General features: G+C 36.3%; 2 protein-coding genes across 2 annotated transcripts; one reads left to right on the top strand and one right to left on the bottom strand.

The window, feature by feature from the left end:
- The first annotated feature begins 201 nt into the window (after nucleotides 1-201).
- LOC128862685 (cell division cycle protein 23 homolog) lies at nucleotides 202-2,684 on the top strand. The gene is made up of 5 exons (XM_054101342.1): nucleotides 202-1,180; nucleotides 1,259-1,438; nucleotides 1,493-1,657; nucleotides 1,718-2,154; nucleotides 2,223-2,684. Exons 1-5 carry the CDS (start codon nucleotides 370-372, stop codon nucleotides 2,679-2,681), a joined length of 2,052 nt encoding a protein of 683 aa, XP_053957317.1. The 5' UTR covers nucleotides 202-369; the 3' UTR covers nucleotides 2,682-2,684.
- A 360-nt stretch (nucleotides 2,685-3,044) lies between these two features.
- On the bottom strand, nucleotides 3,045-20,283 carry LOC128862687 (ATP-binding cassette sub-family G member 1). The gene is made up of 10 exons (XM_054101343.1): nucleotides 20,094-20,283; nucleotides 11,579-11,799; nucleotides 6,652-6,775; nucleotides 6,394-6,583; nucleotides 5,951-6,335; nucleotides 5,732-5,857; nucleotides 4,588-4,781; nucleotides 4,350-4,518; nucleotides 3,999-4,255; nucleotides 3,045-3,937 (listed from the first exon to the last, which is right to left on the bottom strand). The coding sequence occupies exons 2-10, from the start codon at nucleotides 11,724-11,726 to the stop codon at nucleotides 3,593-3,595; spliced, it is 1,938 nt and encodes a 645-aa protein (XP_053957318.1). The 5' UTR covers nucleotides 11,727-11,799; nucleotides 20,094-20,283; the 3' UTR covers nucleotides 3,045-3,592.
- Nucleotides 20,284-20,701: the final 418 nt, after the last annotated feature.

The raw sequence follows: 20,701 nt of genomic DNA on the forward strand, positions 1-20,701 counted from the left end.
GCGTAGGCGGTCTTCGGCCGCGCTTCATAAAAATAACCCTCATCAGTCCAACTCCGGCTACGCAATCCAATGGATTAAGAGAAGTGGGGTATGAAGGAAATCGATCTCGCTATATTCTCGACCTTTCAATTAAAGCATAGAGTAATTATTTTTGAAGATAATTTATTTGATTTGGTATTTGGCGTCACAAGGTACGACAAGAGCGCTGTTGAGGTGCAAACAAAAAATATTAAGCAATGACAACACTGTTTAAACTCAAATTTGACGTTTCTCTTTATTGTGAGCGGCGATTTCGGTAGTCAATCGAAACCATCCGAAACTTTCCAAATATAATTTAAAAAATAAAATTACTATAAACCAAGCTTTGATATGGAGGAAGATTTATTTAATATCCCATTGCCAGATGTAAAACGAGAAATTCGTCGAGGCATTATTGAGTGCCAGAAACGTGGCCTAACTCAGAGTGCAAAGTGGTTGGCTGAAATGAGCCATGGACTTAGCGATACTGATTGCGAAGGAGCTGGCACAAGCAGTTGCAATCAACATAAAATGTCGGAGGCTGGGGAATGCTGTCAATTCTTGGAAGGTATAGCTCCTACTGAATACGATAACTATTTCCTCGCCAAAAGTTATTTTGATGTGCGTGAATATGATCGAGCTGCATATTTTGTGCGTAATTGCGAATCCTCAGTACCTCGTTTCCTTCATCTTTATGCAACATACATGGCAAGAGAAAAGCGCCGGTTAGATTCTACCACGGATCGTTCGAATTTAAATGAAACAGGTCATGTACGAGATATGACTGAATTGCTGGCAATTCTTCGTTCTGAATATTCGCACGGGCGACTGGATGGCTATGGAATCTACCTTTATGGGGTTGTGTTAAAGGCCTTAAATCTCAACAAAGTGGCCATACAGATGCTGATACATGCAATTCGCTTGGCACCAATGCTATGGGCTGCTTACGTAGAATTAGCAGTGCTCATAATGGATAAGGAAAAAATGCTATCTCTAAATTTTGGAGGCCATTGGATGCGCCACTTTTTTGCTGCACACAGTTACATTGAGATGTATTTGAATGACGAAGGGCTGAAAGCGTATGAAGATCTTCAACAAGCAGGATTTCGTAAATGTGTTTATGTGACTTCCCAAATGGCTTTGGCATATCATAACAAAAGAGGTCAGTGCATCTCGATGTATTCAAAAATCAGTAAATACTAATTATGTGTTAAACTTTATAAATATTAAATTTAAATAGATGTCGAAAGAGCCATTGAAATTTTCCAAACGCTTCAAGAAGTTGATCCCTATCGTTTGGAGAATATGGATACATATTCTAATTTGTTATTTGTAAAGGAGCTAAAGACTGAAATGGCACAACTAGCACATAAAGCAGTCAGCATTAATAAATACTGCGCAGAAACGTGCTGCGTTGTGGGTAATTTAACTAATTTCAGTCCTTTAATTTAAATTGACACATTCTTCTTTTAAGGTAATTACTATAGCATACGCTCAGACCACCAAATGGCCATTGTCTATTTTCAACGAGCTTTAAAACTAAATCCAAAGTATTTGTCGGCGTGGACTTTAATGGGGCATGAGTTTATGGAGCTAAAGAACACAAACGCTGCGATACAAAGTTATCGAAAAGCGGTGGGTAAGTTAAAAGCTTGCGTGCACTACTAAGGATTTTGGTAAAAACTCTCCTGAAATTTAGAGGTTAATAAACGAGACTATCGCGCCTGGTATGGGTTGGGCCAATCTTACGAGATACTTAAGATGCACTATTATAGCTTATACTACTTCAAAATTGCACATCAGCTTCGTCCGTTTGATAGCCGTATGCTGGTCGCATTAGGAGAAACATATGAAAAGCTGGAGAAGTTCGATAATGCTATTAAGTGCTATTGGAAAGCCTGCGATGTTGGTGACATTGAAGGAGTTGCGATGAGCAAATTAGCTGGCCTACATGAAAGACGAGGAGAGTTTGAGGACGCTGTTCAGTGTTATATTATGTACTGCGACGACGAAAGGGCTGCGACTGACAAGCAAAGTCTATACCACGGTTTCATGACTTTAGCGAACTACTACGAAAGCAAAGGACAGTTTGATAAAGCCTCACATTATGCCTACAAATGTCTCGAGTCCGATGAGGTAATTATAAAAACATAAATAACATTTCATATTGTTTTAAATTTTCGGTGATTAATTCTTATGTATAGCGTAAATCTGAAGCTAAGGCACTGCTTAAAACTATTGAAAATAAACGCAGTGGGAAAGCAACAAACAATGACGGGGAAGCAAACAATTCTGCGAATGGAAACATCATAGCCGCCGACACTTCATCAGACGATGATATGGAAATGGAGTTAAGTGATTACAAATATTTGTGTAGTGATTACGTGCTGACCTGCCAGTCGGATGTGAAGATGTCCAAAAAACTGGCGGCAAGTGGCGATAGTGCAACAAATTCACATTTGATATCAACGACAGCGGATATAAGTCTGAATGAAAGCGAAATGGTTGCGTCCAGCAGCACAAATGAGATTGGCCCAAGCACTAGTGCTGCAGCAGGGATTGCAATAGGGCAGCAAACTACAAAATCAGCACAAACGAAAGATTCAGAGAGCAATGACGATGAACAACATTCGATGGAGATTTCGTCGATTTCTATCGATTAAACTTGTGAAAAATGCATACATTATTTAATATGTTGAGCAAAAGCTTGCACATGCATAATGTCATTCCGAAACCTGTATTACATTTTGTTTACATTCTTTGCTAGGCAAAGGATCCTTTCATATAATCTGATTAGAAGATTAGCTTAGTGGTAATTATAAAGATTTACTATAAGGTTAATAAATATGATCTGTGTTCAATTACGAGTTAACTACCATCGGAATTTTTAAGAATATGTCGGAAAATAAATGTATGAAGTGTACAACTATAATATTTCATTAATTTTACGAGTCAAACAGCATCTATGTAGGGAATTTGAAAACGGAAACGATTCTGCTATCGTTGCAAAACGCCAAATCTTTAAATTGGTTCCATACAGTTGTATCTTATATAAAATCCGTATTTGTGAATATATAAACTCTACTTTATTTTTATTTTTTGTAATTAGAAAAAAATGCTTTGGTCTCTTTTATTAAGCTAGTTTTCCATCGTATTTACACAGTTTCTAGTTTTTAAAATTAATAACAATAATTCCCGTAGAAAAAGTTACCGAACTATTTATTATTTTATTTAGGTAATTGCGGAAAACATCCAGCCTGAGTAAGCGAGAAGTGTTATATGATTTGTCTGAGCAAATGGTTAGGAGAAGAGTGCCGCTCTGTTAAATCTTAAAATAAATTCACGCATCGACATGTCAAAATGGTTTTAACTCGTGATCTACACTTTCCCTTTAGTATTACCAAGCATAGCTCCAATTACTATTATTAAAAAATAACATTACTTTGTGCGTATGTATACTTTAGTTCCACCTTATTCTATCGCTAACTTTGCGCTGAGTGTTTTCCAGCGATAGTTTTCTCATTTAATATCGTATGTCTACTATATCCTATTTCCTACTGGGTTTTTCGTAAGCTTATTGGGCACGTTTGATGCGTAAGACCAAGCTCAAGAAAAATAGCACCTTAAAGAATATAATCCAAAGCAGAAGAATAAATATGTCATGGCCATACAGATCACCCAACATGCCTAGCTCCTTCAGCAGTTTAGTTGGTGACTTGAAGTAACAAAATTCTCTATGACATTCTAAATCGGGGCGATTATAGCCATATATGGCTTGCATAAGAGCCTCCATGGTGTAACGGTAGAATGAGATATCGCACAGCGGCCGGAAAACAGATGAGAGCTCATGAATACGTATGAAAAATCCAGAAAATATCATAAAGGGAATAGCCACTCCAGGTACCAGCAAAATCGCCATCTGGAAATATATATTTTAATTAGAATGTTTTTCTATTTAGTTTTTTATATGAAACATTTACCTGCACATCAAACGTCGAACCAAAAGCTAGCCCCATAAAATGTCCAATGATGGCCAAAATTAAACTGATCCCCCAACACATAGCGAATCGCGCCATATCATCCGGCTGGCTTGTCATGAAGTAGATGATTGTCGTAAACAGAGTTGGGCATATGAAAAGCATCGGGAGGTCAGAGAGGAGTTTTGAAGCGTAGTATGCTCTGAGCGAATACCAACCATTTAGATATTCGCGTATAAAAACCGCCGTCTCTTGTGGACCTATAAAAGTAACCAAACATAGTTATTTGCATCAAAATACTTAACTTACGAGCCTTTTCGTAATATTCGTAGAACTCTACTCCATTCTACTTACACAACAATATGGACGGCATTGAATTGCCAAAGAAAATAAACATTATAATGAAAAATATGCAGGAAATGTTGGTTAGGGTTCGGGCGCCATCGTTGCCAATGTCCCAAAATACCGCGCCAACGAGAGCTGCAACGAGGACATGCATAAAAACGCGCAATTGAACGGCAATCTGCATAAATAAACGCAACAAACCGAAAATATACACTTTAGCTACTGTAATAAATCGAAACTATGTTACCAAGTTCCTTGACATTGTACGCAGAGATCTTCGTGTGAGTATGACCAATTGGCGCCAAATGTTCACCTCTGATCTAAGACGCACCGATGTTAATCTGCAGGGCTCATGCAACATTCGTTCAACTTGAGCTTCATTGTTCGATCGCATCTCGATGGTGGTGTGAGAATTTAAATTGAATGTAGATTGAATGTTAGCTTTGAATGTAGAAAGGTAATGATCGTTACGCACAAACAGACAGATATGGCTAATATAAATAACCAAATACAAATGGTAATATGCAGCCCGGTCCACTTGATTAGAGGCAGTAATTTATATGGAAGGAAATGGCTATTAAAGCAACCGTAGCACAATATTACAACTGTTGAATTTTCACTGATGTGAAATACCGCTAGATGGAATAATATTTTGATGCATGTTTATATTCGAGCGAAGTACTGCCTTCACTTGAATTATCAGAAAACCTTGAATTACTATGGTAGACCAAGTGAACCGAATTGTAGAAATATATAGAAATATAATATGTTAATGGAATTTCAACGTAACGAAGTAATGCTTCCTATGCACACGCACGTTTTTCCGCTCTTTAATTATCCCATAATTCCCATTATTTTACTAATTTTGAAATGTCTGGAAAAGTTAATTAATTTGTTGGCATGATTAGGTTTTCACATTCGGGCTCGAAGTTGTTTTAGGTATTTGTTTGTATAATGAAGTTTTTTTTACAAATCAATTTTTCATTTACATACCTATATACATAGGCATTATAAAAACAAATTTCATTAAAAACACAATATGTTTTCTTTGATCCTCTGTTGGGCACCCAGCACGTTGGGTCTGGCCAGACTTTTCCGGCTAGACTTTTTCGACTTTGGAGGTGAATTTAACATATTTCTGTTGGAGCTATCGTCATGAGCTTCTAGGTAGCTTGCTAAAATGTAATTTTCAATCAATTTGTGGAAAAAAACTTTTTTAAAAGGATCCTCGAACAGGACGAAAAAAAGCCAGACCCGGGTGCCTAACCGAAGCTTTTAAAAAAGATGTCCAACGGAGGGTTATTTGTGCACTTTGGTTCGAAGAAAGCTGTCTATGCTTCCGATTAAAATACTCTAAAGAGTTCATAGATATCTTATGTGTTTAGACTTACACTTTCCATGCACGCAAAGGTTTGCATCTTCATTCGGTTGTTTATCTACTCCGCAATGCCGTTTCTTATTCCTTTCTATCAAACCCAATATGGGTTTATTGTGCTCTTCGCTACTTACTTCCAAAGCTAAAATAAATAATACAAATACATATATACAAAAATATTAACAATGCATTGACATATGTACATATATAAATACATACATTTAGAATATCTTACCAAAGTCGGCTGGATTGTAGTAATTGGGGAAGGCAAAGCCCGCCGCTTCAAAGGTGGCAATCATTTCTCTTTCTGGACCTGAATATAACACTTGACCCCGTGACATCACTAACACGTCGTCGAACAGTTTTATAAGCCTCGAACTTGGCTGGTGAATAACACACACGATTATATGCCCATCGAGCGCCAGCCTCCTCAAATAGTTGATAACTTGCAAACTGGCGACACTGTCTAAGCCACTAGTGGGTTCATCAAAAAACATGACTGGTGGATTAGTAACTAGTTCTATAGCGATAGATAGACGTTTTCGCTCGCCGCCGGAAAGGTTTCGCACCAATCTATGTCGGCACTTATCCATATTGAGTATCTGGAGAATGTCATCAACCTGTGTGGAAGTTACGTGATAAAAAATGGTCTTTTTCGTATAAATAACAGGCGCCTACAATTTTTCGCTTCTCCGCAGAAATCGTTTTGGCAGGCAACTTAAGATCTGCAGAATCGTTCATTGTTTCTTGCACTGTTAACAAGTCGAGTAATGCAAAATCTTGCGGAATGTAGCATGAGGATTTGCGAAAAGTCAAAACATTCCGCTCACTGCCATTGAATGTAAATTGACCCGAAACATTGCTGGCTCTGAAAACATTTTAAGTCACAAATTATTCGGACGGTACAATAGTATTCTCAGGTATATTAAATCCTACTTGAAACCGGAGAGCACGTTAAGAATCGAAGTTTTGCCCGCTCCAGAGGGACCCAAAACAGCAGTAAGGCGCCCCGACTTGAATTCCCCGCAGACATCATTAAGTATTTTAACCAGCTTTTTGTCTAAATTTAGGTACAAATATGTACACATATATGAGATGATATAGGCTTTTTTTCATGTACTTAGACAGTATAAAATGCCTATTTACTAATTAGAAAATTTTACGCATTTTAAGTTTTTCTTTTTAACTATTAAACAGAAAATTATTTTTCAATAACAAATTAAAAACTTAGGTTTTTGAAATTACAATATAAAAACTTAGAAACAGCTTTCCTAAATGTGCAATAAATTATTGGTATAACTGAACCCGTTATGCAGTGCATATGAACGCCATTATGTAGAAATGCCTCTATAGAGAAGTTTAAAATGCATTTCACTACCTTTTTTTAAAGCCTTTGAAGTTACATCGCTCAGTTAACATTGGTGCGATATAAATATGGTATTAATAAAATACACCGCACGGAAAAATTATAAGGCCAAGATGATTATGATGATATCTACTAAAGCAATAATGGAAAATATCCCAATATCGTTTCGTTGAATGTATGTTTAAAACGGTATCTCACAAGAGAAACTATTCCACTTTTATTGCTAGTATTTTAGTAAGGCGCAAATTCTTGTTCTGTGCAAAACGAAAGAATTATTAGGCCAGAAGCGTTTTCTTTCAATTTAAAATTTTACAATGCAAGTTATTACGCTAAAATTATTATATTCTAAGTGTTTTTGATTGCTTTATCTCGTTCTCACATTTATGTGGTTGTTTTGGGTTAGAACAAAAAATATGCTGCGCTCAAAATTTTTTTTTCTGAATTTGAGCAGGGACAAGTTTTAGCATGAAGAGAGAGAGGTCTGACAATGCGAGAGATATCTTCAAAATTAAAAAAAACTTAGCGGTACAGATGTTCGGGAAATCAATCGTTTGGCTGTGAATAAATCAAATAGCCATGCTGAAATTCATTTGGATAACCCCGTGTGCAGCAAATTTTGCAAGCGGAACCTAGTCTATATTAGAATATTTAAAACGAGTAGCGAAACCTAAATTATCCACACGACCACAAACTGGCCATATTGACATTTGGGAAGATTAATGGAAAAGTGTATTTTTTCCGATAAAAAAAATTCAATCTGACGAGTCAGCTGATTTCCTAATGTAATGATAAACGTAAGAAAAAACAGAAGGGAATGGCTCGTAGAGGGTTCTGCCATGGTGTGGGCAATCATTAGTGTTAAAGGCAAAACGCCTATATGGTTCTTTCAAATCGCAATAGCTGGTTTATATCATTAACTTTCAGTTTCCAGATTTCATCACCATAAGTAAGAACCGGACGTATCAAAGTTTTATACATCTTGATTTTCTGCATTCGTGATAAAATCTTTTTTTTTTTTTTTTTTTTTTGTGTTCGTTTATTTGCAATCTATTTTTAAAATAATAAGCAAATTATCTAACTATTAACAATTTGGCTTATATTATTGAGCTCCATTGAGGTCAATAATAATATAAATGTATACTACGATTAATGTACACTTATATTCTGACTTATGTGTTAGATTTTAATACATTTTAATATTAGATTTATCTATTAGGTTCTGAATGGAATGTCTAATACATGATGTCTTTTAAGTCTATTAATTTCATTAGTTTCATCAAGTAATGAAATTGCTAGCGGGTTATCGTGATAACTTAATCTCTGTAAATATTTTGTGGTAATTTTTTTAATTTCATCTTTTATAAAGGGAATTTTTAGATCAGTATGTATGGCTTTATTTGTAACGAACCAGGGTGCACTTGTGATAAGCCTTAAAGTTTTTGACTGATATCTTTGCAGAATTTCTATGTTAGAATTGCAAGCAGTTCCCCACAGTTGTACTGCGTAGGTCCATACTGGCTTTAGTATAGCCTTATATATTAATATTTTGTTATTTAGATTAAGTGTTGATTTTGGTCCTAGTAGCCAGTAAAGTTTGTTTGTTTTTATCTTTAACTGGGTTTTTTTTGCTTGAATGTGGCATTTCCAGGTTAGCCGTTTGTCCAAATGTATGCCAAGGTATTTGACCGTATGATGTTTGGGAATTATATTACCATTTAGATAGAGTGAAGGGCATTCTTTCCGTCTCAATGAAAACAAAACATGCACAGATTTGTTTGTGTTAACTTTTAATTTCCATCGGTCCAGCCACGTCTGTATCTCGTTTAGTTCTATCTGAACTAGATTGGTTGCATCACTTGGGGACGGACTTGAAGCTAGTATAGCGGTGTCATCAGCGTATGTAGCCATTAGGACATTTTCGGTTTCGGGTATGTCAGATGTAAAAATCGTATAAAGTATAGGACCGAGTACGCTACCCTGTGGTACTCCAGCTTTTATGTATCTAATATCAGTTATTTCTTCATTTACCTTAACGTAAAATGATCTTTCGGTGAGGTAAGACTTTAGTGTTAGATAAAATGGTGCAGGAAGTATTTTTTTTAATTTATATAACAGGCCTTGATGCCATACTTTGTCGAATGCCTTTTGTACATCCAAAAATACGGCTGAACAATATTCCCTTCGTTCAAAGGAGTCGGTTATGAAATTCACAACACGGTGACATTGTTCAGGTGTACCATGGTATCGGCGAAAACCAAATTGATGTTCGGGTATGACCTTATTTTCTTTCAGTATTGGGAATACTCTGCGCAAAAATAGTCTTTCGAATATTTTGGAGAATATTGTCAATAAGCTGATTGGTCTGTAAGAGGATATTTGATTTTCAGGTTTTGCCGGTTTAAGGACCATAACTATTTCGGCGCACTTCCACTGTGTAGGAAAATAGTTTAATCTTAATATTGAGTTATATAACAGAGTTAAGAACATAACTCCTTTTTTCGGCAAACACTTGGCTACTTTGGCGTCAATTTTATCATATCCAGGAGATTTGTTGTTACACAGGTTTTTAATTTCAGAGCGAATTTCATTCGGCGTAATATGTTTGATCGGTAGAGATAGTTGACATGGGGTATCGAGAAATGCTAACACATCATCATCGTTGTTGCTTTGGTTTATAAACGGAGAAAACATTGCCTCTAAATATCTAGCATATGCATAAGCCTTACTCTTGTCTGTCCTACACCAAACGTTGCCACAATCTTTTATAGGCGCATTTCTCTTTTTGGGATGTTTGAGATATTTTGTAGCATTCCAAATCTTATGATCATCAACATTTCTATCGTTTAGGCTGTGTATATAATCGGATACTGATTTATTTCTAAATTCGTTTAGTTTTTCTTTGACTTCAGTTGTTGCTTTATTTAGAGCAGTTTTGTCTCTTGGATTCCTAGTAGTTTGCCATTTTTTTCGAAGGCGTCTCTTATGCTTAATTAATGCTCTTATCTCTCCACATACATGTATACGGCTACGATATTTGATCTCATTACCTTTTTGGGGAGTAGAAAGAAAGGCCGCTTCGTGGATTTTATTTGTGAAATATTCGACTGCATTATCTAGCTCAATTGTTGTTTTAATTGAAATATTAAGTTCCAAATTTTGGGTTAGCCAATCTTGAAAAATTTTTATTTGACTCTTACTAGTTAATGTTTTGTATTTCTGTTGCCGTAGGCTAGTTAGAGTGTCGTAACTGATAATGACTGGAGAGTGATCTGAGCTGAGTTCTTCAGAACTGACAACTTCCAGTAATCTTTGATCTGAAAAATTTAATATTTGCATCGGTCATGTTATTGGCAGATTTATTTCTTTCATTATATCGCTGATAGAACGAATCCTAAGAATTTGAATTCATTTACACTTTCAAAAACAAAATCTTCTATAGCTAGATTGTTTTCATCCGTATTACGGGCTGGGCGAAGCATAAACTTAGTTTTTTAGGCATTGACATTCAGTCCTAAAGGTTTTGCTTTTGTTTCTAGTCAGTTTTTGGTTCTTGCCAAGATGAGAACGTCGTCAGCATAAGCACATATTGGAAAATCTTTGTCAAATATTGTTCCGGACAAGTTAATATTTTTTACGACTGTGTGCAAAATGAGGTTGAAAATGAGAGCGGACAATGCGTCGCCTTGTTTAACACCAGACAGGACCTGGAAGGGTTCAGACATTTCGCCTTGTACTAGCACCTTGTCAGTAGTATTCTTCAACGTGCAGAGAACCAGATCAATCAGTTCCAACGGAACGTCAAGTTTTTGGAAAGAGGGTCTGATTTGCTTTCTGTCTAGACTATCTCATGGTCGAAAAATTTTTCAAAAATTTGGTTTACCAGGAAATCTTAATCAATTGTCGATCCATTGCTTCTAAAGCCACACTGGCATTCATCTATTATTTCATCAGCATAAACTTTGATACGCTCGTACACAATATTTGTGAACACTTTGTAACCAACGTTCAAAATTCCTCGATAATTTCGACTTCAGTCTTATTGCCCTTCTTATGTATTGGCACTATTACAGTCTAAAAGTCTAAATATTAAAAACATAAATTGTTTGCCCTAAATTGATAATAAAAATATAAGAAATATAGTTGGCCTTATAATTTTTTCCTGTGGTGTATTATGCATGCTTTTCTAATGCTGGATTGAAATATGGCTCGCAACACTAAGTTTGTTTACTTGCTGCCCCGGCTTTTTTCTTTGTTTGCTTTCTCCATATGTAAGCTACATTTCGAGCAAAATATACTGCATAAGTTGCAATATTTGGTTTTAAACACAACATTGATTAAGAGTTAACATTCTTATACCTAAAACACGTTTCCCTCCATCATTGATAAAAATTAGAGACGTCAAAGTTTAAAAAAAGGAATAAATGTCTTTATATTTATTACTTGGTAATGTAAAAACATACGTATACATACATATTTATGTGTTAAGGTATCACTTACTCTGTTTGGTAATGTAGGAAACATTGCTGAATTGTAATTTGAATTTTTGTTGGCCCAAAAGACTTTCATTTACTGAACTGCTCGTGGAAGTCGCCTCAATTTCCGCTGAAGTGGAATCGGTTGTTGCAAGCTTATCTTCATTTGGCATAGTGAACTATCGCAATGCCTTTGCTTAAGTCGTATAATCCAACTTTTTAATACTTTTTATTATGGTATATCCACTAAACATGAACGTAGACCACAGTTCAGCTTGAGATTAAAATTGTGACTGAGTATTTAGTTGCAAAAATTTCGTTAACTGGACAAGTAATCAACTTGTTTTTATAGCAGTAAAGAAAAAAAAAATGGATTTATTTTTGAAATTATACACATTGACCTAAGTAGTCAGTGATTCCCAACCGTTTCACAGTTCATAGTGCAAAATATCTATGTACTTATGTGGTAAATGTAATTTCGATCACAATCCAAACCTCAAAAGAGCAAGAAATTGTTCATTTTGGGCTTACAAGATCGCAAGCCAAGATGCTTGCAGCCATTGCACTTTTCAAACAAACGAGCATAATTTTTTTAAAGCCGTTGCCGAGCACCGTTGCAAAAAATCAGCTATTACTCAAGTAGAAACTCATATCTGAGTGGGATTAAACAGCTGGACTTTGACTCACGACTGTGTCAAATGCTCGGTCTTGGATCATTTCTTTATTTATAATAGGACTATGAATAAGTTCGTGCGGTTTTTTTCGAAATTTGAAACTTTATTGACGTAAAATGGTTACAAATTTAATATTCAAAATATTGTCCATCGCTTACTACTACTTTTTCCCATCTTTCTGGCAATTCACGGATTCCCTTTGTGAAAAATTCGGTCGGTTTTGCCGCAATCCACGAATCGATCCATTTTTTGACTTCATCGTAATTACGGAAGTGCTGGTCAGCCAGGCCATGTTGCATCGATCGGAAGAGATAGTAATCGGATGGCGCAAGGTCTGGACTATACGGCGGGTGGGGTAGGACATCCCATTTGAGCGTTTCTAAGTATGTTTTGACCACTTGTGCAACATGTGGCCGAGCATTGTCATGTTGCAAAATAACTTTGTCGTGTCTATCGGCGTATTGCGGCCGTTTTTCTCGCAGTGCTCGGCTCAAACGCATCAATTGTCGTCGGTAGACATCCCCCGTAGTCGTTTCATTCGGTTTCAGTAGCTCATAATACACAACACCCAGCTGGTCCCACCAGATACACAGCATAACCTTCAGGCCATGAATATTCTGCGCCGACGTCGATGTTGAAGCATGGCCAGGGTATCCATACGTTGCCCGACGTTTTGGATTGTCGTAATGGACCCACTTTTCATCGCCAGTCACAATTCGATGCAAAAAACCCTTTCTTTTGTGCCGTTGAAGCAGTTGTTCGCATGCCATAAAACGGCGTTCAACGTCTCTTGGCTTCAATTCATACGGCACCCAATGGCCTACCTTTCGGATCATTCCCATGGCTTTTAAACGTTTGGAAATGGTTGATTGATCAACTCCCAAAGTTTTTGCAACCTCTTCTTGCGTTTGAGCCGGATCTTGATCGAGCAATTCCTCCAATTCGGTATCCATGAACTTTGGCGGCGCACCCTCGCGTTCTTCGTCTTCCAAGCCAAAATCACCACTTTTAAAGCGTGCAAACCACTTCTGGCACGTTCGCTCAGATAGAGCATGCTCACCATAAACTTCCACCAAGATACGATGACTTTCGGCTGCTTTTTTCTTCATATTAAAATAATGAAGAAGAATTCCCCGCAAAAACACATTATTTGGCACGAAATTCGACATTTTCAAGTGTGGTAAAAATATTGTTGTTTACGCTTCAAATAAAAAACTTATACTGACGTTTGTGCCTTACGACAGTAGCTCTCCAATGAATGTTTGGAAATGTGGATCGATGGAATAATAATCAAGTTACGCCATCTGTTGTAAAACCGCACGAACTTATAAATAGACCTATTATTTCAACAGTTAATTCATTAAATTAGTTATCAAAGTGCGCCCACTTCAAAACAAAAATTATTGTTATTACTTGAGAAGCTCAAACCAGACTATTTTTCATTCACAAGTCATAGTTTGTGTTTAGCCCACAAATGAAAGCGAATCGTGAGTCGATGCGAGTGCATACTTAGACAGATGTGTACTCGTATATGTGTGAATACCAAAGTCTCTTCGATTGCAGATTGGAAAATAGTCTCAAAGTCGGACTGTAGAAACTGTGAAGAAACAGGTATTTCTCATGGATCGATGCACCGAAAGAGACAGTCTACTTTATGAATCGTAATTGGGTCAAATGCGAATGCGGCAAAAATATTAGCGTGCAGTGGATGGGAAAAATAAGTCAACAACACAGGCGTTTGCTGTCAAATATTTGTTATTACGTGCAAAGCTTTTGAATTATTTGGCTATCGCTGTCGCCGAGTCGGTTAATGTGTCGCTACCATTTAGTGGGTCTCGGTGGGTCCATTAAGTCACTCTGCAGGCAATGGAAAATCCCAAAGTGCAGTTCTGCTATGAAAAAGCTTCTCATAAATCTCATTTGATGTTCGGAGATATAACATATATATATATAATTGGCGCGTACACCCTTTTTGGGTGTTTGGTCGAGCTCCTCCTCCTATTTGTGGTGTGCGTCTTGATGTTGTTCCACATATGGAGGGACCTACAGTTTCAAGCCGACTCCGAACGGCAGATTTTTTTATGAGGAGCTTTTTCATGGCAGAAATACTCTCGAAGGTTTGCCATTGCCTGCCGAGGGGCGACCGCTATTAGAAAAATGTTTTTCTTAATTTTGGTGTTTCACCGAGATTCGAACCGACGTTTTCTCGGTGAATTCCGAATGATAGTCACGCACCAACCATTCGGCCACGGCGGCCGGTGATCGGAGATATAATAGGCCATAGAAATATAGAAAAATAATGTGCTAGCAAAATAAATTGTTATTCAAAATTAAATCCAAAGTTTTCCAATGGCAGTGTATGGTCCACATTAGCAATTTGTACAATACAAGTATGTATATGTATAATAAATATCAAGTTTTTTTCACAAACTATATTCAACCTTATCGCGTACGCTATGGGAACATACCGTTATCATAAATTACAATATGGTACAAAAACAAAGCAAAGAAAAATTGAATTTATAGAAATTATTCTTTCCAAAGCAAACTCGCTTTAAGGCTGATTTTTAAAATAATAATAATAATACTTTTTGCATGCATAACACATGGGCTGAACAGCCCCTGACCTAATAAAGAAAACTCGTTTTTTTATGTTCAAAATTAGCTTTATCATCAACGTAATTTCCATCAAAAACAACGCAATCATTCCAGTGCCGCTTTAATATTTCAATACCACTGTTGTATACGATTTATCTTTTGCCTTAAAATAGAGGCACATTTTTTACCGGCGAGCATTTTTTAGGTATGCGAACAGCCATTGCAGTCGTTACTAGGAGCCAAATCTGGTGAATACTGTGAATGTGGGAGCAATTCAAAGTTCAATTCATGTAGATAGTTTTGCCATTGTTTTGATTGACTTGCGACACAGTGCGTTGTCTTGAAAGTGGGCAAACGCGGCACCCACTTTGAACAGAGCTTTCTCATAGTCAAACGCTCTTGTAATATACAGCCAAACGTTCTTTTGATATCTTTACGATGTCAGCTAACTCACGCATCTCCTCTTTTCTATCATTGAAAACGATTTTGAAATTTTTTTGACGTTATCTGGTGTTACCGCCTCATTTGGACGTCCACTGCGTTGTGCATCATCGGTGTCTTTACGACCACGTTTGAAGTCATTGTTATTGTTGTTTCAGATGGAGCGGAGTCCACATAACACTTTTTAAGCCATTGCTTCGCTTCAACGGTATTTTTCCCCATCAAGAAGCAGTGTAAAATTCAAACACGAAATTCTTCTTGATTCATTGTTTTGAAAATAACAAAAGTAGGGTGACTTTTAGCACAATATTTCACGAACTAATGAATAGAATATCATGATATTTTACAGTTGTCTTTTTAAAGTTTTTCAACCTCACTCATGCTCGCATACGAGACGGATCCGATTAGTTGTGCAAAAATGAATTATATTTGCGCAAATAGTGTAAAAATTATTGTTTATTGTTTTATTATTTTATTGAATTAATATTTTCATGGTTTTGATAAGAAAGCTCTAATGCATTTATAGTTACATACCTACATACATACGAACATACTTAAATGCATAGAAACTGGCAATCGTGCACGAATAATAGTCAGTTTACATTTTAATAGCTTATCGCTTACTTTTTATAACTTTAAGCTTCCTACTCGTTAATTCGTCAAATTTCATTAATTAGTCAATAAAAGATTAGATTATTGCAGCATTTAAGCAGCGTCTAAGTACATTTTGTTGCCATGATATTTGGTAAGTAATCTTCAAAATGGTTGTCAAAGTATTAATAGAATCGGCATCCATGGCGCATTGAAATCCATATACATACATATATACACCTACATGCATACCATATAAGCATATATTTATATTAAGTCAAATCTGTTGCGCCTTTGCGGACTTTGTATTCAACACTGCTAATCGTTTTTTAATACTCAGTAAGGGTGTGTGTTTTCATGCCAAAACAGGTGTGACTATAATTTGCATATACCCCTTTATAATATAATTATATATAATATAATACCCTTTTTGTAATAATCCATTTAAATGATTTAATTATATATGCATTGGCATATACCCTACGATCAAAAAGTGCCGGAAATGTGATACCTTCCATCGGGCCAGACAGTCAATAAAGAATGTTATTTATCCGTTTTGAAGCATTTGAGAGATGCTGTACGTCGCAAACGGCCGGAAATGTGGGCAAACAGTTCTTGGATTTTTCATGATGATAACGCGCCATCGCACCGAGCCCAAATTGTGCTGGATTATTTGACCAAACACCAAGTAAATACCATCGTGCAAGCACCGTATTCACCTGATATGGCCCAGTGCGACTTCTTTTTGTTTCCCAAGTTGAAGTTACCACTTCGTGGAAAGAGATTTCAGTCGATAGAGAATGCGACGAAGAAGTTGAAGGCCATCCCTTCATCGGCCTACCAGGGGTGCATGGAGGACTGGGTTAAATGTTGGGTCACATTTTGAAGGGGATAAAATAAATTTGCCTGAAACTTAACTCTGTTTTGTTTTATTTTAACATTCCTGTTACTTTCTGATCATAGGTAGAAGCAAGTCTAAGAAAAAATAATTGCAATGAATAAATTTATTCTTTATTTGAAAAGAAAAATTGCTCGTAAAGCATTTTGTATCTTATAGTCTTTTTCGTCAAAAGTAAATGTCACATAGCCTCATTAACTATTACTTTATACCTTCATTCCATCAGATTTCAAACTCAAATTCTTGCACTCTTCTGGGAAATGCATTTCGGGTCTCTTTAATTTGGGTATTATTTCCTATTAAAATCTTTGGAACACAAACCTATTTATTTATCACCCTTCATAGCTCTATGTACACATATGTGCACTCCAAAAATTTAGACAAACTCTATTAGTTGACTATTTCCAGATCTGTCAGGCAGTCAAAATGCGTTTTTTCTAGGTCCTACACAATGCTCATCTGTCCTTGAATATTTCAGTGTCCCGGCCCTTAAATCAAGGAAACTTTATGCCAAATATGCCTAAAGGGTCAAATATTTAGGTGTGGATGTTACATCCAAAATTATGAGAAATTATCTCCATGGTATCGAATTTAATGCAATGTCAGCGCGAAAAAGCCTCAAACATCCAAAAAATTGGCCACAAAGGTTACAATTTGCCTGAAAAATATGTGAATAAGCCCACCGGGTTTTGATTTAATGCAATTTTCCCAGATGAGTGTAATCAAATTTATTTTTTTGAGCAGATAGAAACAATCTATTGGGCTCACACAAATATCAAAGACAAAACTCATCGACAACAGAACACGCCTAGACTCTAAGGATATGAGATTTATTATTCATTCATCGAGCGCAAAGCAAAGCTCTCTGAACGAACTCCAATCTATTAATATAGACTGCATGAAACGGTCTCCAAACGAATACCGCGTATTCTAACCTGGACCGAACTAAGGGCGAGAACAAGGGCGAGAAAACGATGAATTATTTCGACGAATAAAGTTATTCAACTCACGCTGGAGAGTGGCTATTAATTTTGGGTAAGAAACTCCATCAAAAGCCTTAGAAAAATCTATATACATAGATTGCATCCATTTGAAAACCCCATTGAAAGGAATCCAAACAATCCTCCGTAAAGGTAGCTAAATTCGTCAACGTGGATCTGCCCGGAACAATCCCATGTTGATTGGGACATAACAAATGTTTAACGGAAAAGTATATTTTGTCCTTGACTATGCTATACACTCAAATAATGTAGTTAGTTTGGAAATCGGCCTATAATTTTCAATATAATTTTTAGTGCTGCTTTTAAGGATTAAGTCTATCCAGGTAATTTCCACCCATCAACGAAAACTCAAGCAGAAAGTGATAGGATTAAATGTGTTCTAAAGACGTAATTAAAGCAGAACAACTTTTAATTAGAATAATGGATAGACCACCAACGCCGGTTTTAGCGGATGGCTTAAGCTGTTGTATGACAATAAAGGCATCGATGTCAGTCAAATTTAATTTCCCGAAGTTGATGGAAGTATCTGAATTAAACCGGATATCTTCATAAACAAAGTCAAAATCATTGCCTGAAATAAAATTCAAAGAAAAATATTGAGCGAAAAGATTGACAGCATCAAAGATGGAATTAGCTAATACCCCTTTAAGATGAACGGACTCAGTTTTTCTTAAATTTTTTGTAACTCTAAAAGGACTTTGATTTCTACAGCAAGGCGTAAAGGAGAAGGTTTAAATGTTTGGGAATATAGGAATTATGGAGCACCAATACTACATAAAGCTTATAACATAAAATTTGCATCCTAGTGTTGCAAAGTTGTGAATAGAGCAGCACTTTCATTTCTACCAGGAAAAAGATACCTAGTATGCTCGCATAATACAAGGCTTTGATTACTATACAATTTTAGGAAAGTTATAAAAACACCTGCCCAAAGCCTAGATCTCAACCCGATTGAGCATTTGGGGAGTATTTACGACACAACCCTGAGAGAGCGCCAGTTCACTAACAAAATTCAAATGCAAAAGATCTTTAAAGAAGAATTTCTTCAATTTGACCCAGAGGTAAGAAAAAATTTAGTCTGCGCGCGTTATTCGTAGAGGAAAAGATACTAGATAACAGTTTTTCTAAATTACGCTCAAAAATTAATTTTATTTTTGGATTGTCGAACACTTCTTGTGTTTCTCAAATTGACTTTGAATGACATAATTATGAATTTAATACTATTATTCATTTCTATAATTACAATAACTTGCATAATAAAAATAAGACTTATTTGTTTCAAATTTTAAATAAAAAGTGTTGTTTTTTGAATATACAATGATTTTTCACTTATTATTCCCTGAACGTGCGTTATGTCGAATACTTTTTTTGCCCGCAAATAGTCTCAGACCTAGCCTTAAACGAAGATGCACGTACATACAAATATTTGCCTGCCAAAGGCTTCCAGCATAAACGATAACAGAGTGATCTGTATACAGTCTTCTTAAGCGTTTCTTAAGTATAAAAATCACGCTCACACTACTACAGTTAGTAGGAGTAGTCGCAGTGTAGTTCACGCGCATACTTTCAAGGTTTCGTCCAGCTTAGGCCACGTGGGAGTTTACCGGAAATCACTTGTTTAACCTGGGGATTCCTATGATGACAGTCTATTAATTATCCACATAATATTTTCTCGCAGAAAAAAGTTACTTATAAGCCACAAGGAAGGCATATAACTCCTTTTGACTCTTACTGGAACTTATTTATGGTCGCTAGACAAGGCTTAGTAATGCTTCCACAACAACGAAGTGCAAAATATTCACCCACAAATTGTTTGTGTTTGGAATTCACTTGTTACGCACTTGTTATTTCACTTAACAAATTCCAGTTTGTTTGAATGTAACAGAAAAATTAGTATCGAGCATGGTACTATCCGTCTGTATGTATGTTTGCCCAAAGATAGACATGCATACATCTCCAGTGCACACACAGCATATTTTATAAACCTGTCGGCATGTGCGCCGCAGACCAAAAATGTAATATTCGAAAGCTTAATAAATAAAAGTACACTTATCTGTTGACATTCTGTTATTTAAATTCAAACATCTGTATGTATGTGTATATTGCACGTGTGTAAAACATATGTATATACTTGTGTTTTGCCCGAACCCACTGCAGTTAGCGGCTCGCATTCATATTCATTGAAATATTTAATCAATTATCATTCGTTATATTGCACACTGCCAATTATGAACTTGACTACTTAATCGCCGTCACTTTGGCATGCAATTGTTTTTGTTATTTATTTACATATACATTTATTTGTCTCATTATTCAACTACAATATTATGAACCCACTTTGACCCAACGCATACGCCCATCAACAATCGCCTTGCAAATTAACCGATTTCATACTGATTGCTTTATAATCGCAATTTCAGCTTAGAGCTCCGGAGCTGCTTCGACCACTTCAAACTTGCTTAGACGCTTACACTGTCGTCAATGGTGCTCCGTTGATTTAGTGATAACGCGAAAGCTGAAAAGAGTGAAAATACTGAGAACGATGGAAGATGAACACTCACTGATTGAGTGGGTTTGCTCACAATTTGAACGTACGACCGTTTAGTGGAATGGATATTAAGTGCATATTTACATTATATTGGCAAAATGCGGTAACTCATATGTAAATATAAATATTCTGAGATACGCGACAAATGGGGTGGTGGAGTATACAAGTGAACTGTGACGTTTCGAGATTCGACAAATCTGCGTAGAAGTCCGATTAAACCCCTTGACTTCGTTAGAAAAATCGGCGAAGTTATCATTACTTGAGCGTCCGTTGATGTAGGCCAGCTTTTTATACCTACTCGACTTTGAAGTGTTTTTCTGAGACTCCTTATTTTTTTAAGTCAGTCTTTTATTTAAGATTTTGAAAATTGTTATAATTGTTTAATTATTTACTTAGC

The sequence above is a fragment of the Anastrepha ludens genome, chromosome 5 (genome assembly GCF_028408465.1).
Source record: "Anastrepha ludens isolate Willacy chromosome 5, idAnaLude1.1, whole genome shotgun sequence".
NCBI lineage: Eukaryota > Metazoa > Arthropoda > Insecta > Diptera > Tephritidae > Anastrepha > Anastrepha ludens.

What these genes read in the sequence shown, in the direction of transcription:
- LOC128862685 (XM_054101342.1), top strand. Translation starts at nt 370, where the DNA reads ATGGAGGAAGATTTATTTAATATCCCATTGCCAGATGTAAAACGAGAA. An exon ending in GGCATATCATAACAAAAGAG is followed by an intron (nt 1,181 to 1,258) that starts GTCAGTGCATCT and finishes AAATTTAAATAG; the next exon opens with ATGTCGAAAGAGCCATTGAA. An exon ending in AATGTCTCGAGTCCGATGAG is followed by an intron (nt 2,155 to 2,222) that starts GTAATTATAAAA and finishes TCTTATGTATAG; the next exon opens with CGTAAATCTGAAGCTAAGGC.
- LOC128862687 (XM_054101343.1), bottom strand. Translation starts at nt 11,726, where the DNA reads ATGCCAAATGAAGATAAGCTTGCAACAACCGATTCCACTTCAGCGGAA. An exon ending in CCTTTGCGTGCATGGAAAGT is followed by an intron (nt 4,782 to 5,731) that starts GTAAGTCTAAAC and finishes CTACATTCAAAG; the next exon opens with CTAACATTCAATCTACATTC. An exon ending in GTACAATGTCAAGGAACTTG is followed by an intron (nt 4,519 to 4,587) that starts GTAACATAGTTT and finishes TTATTTATGCAG; the next exon opens with ATTGCCGTTCAATTGCGCGT.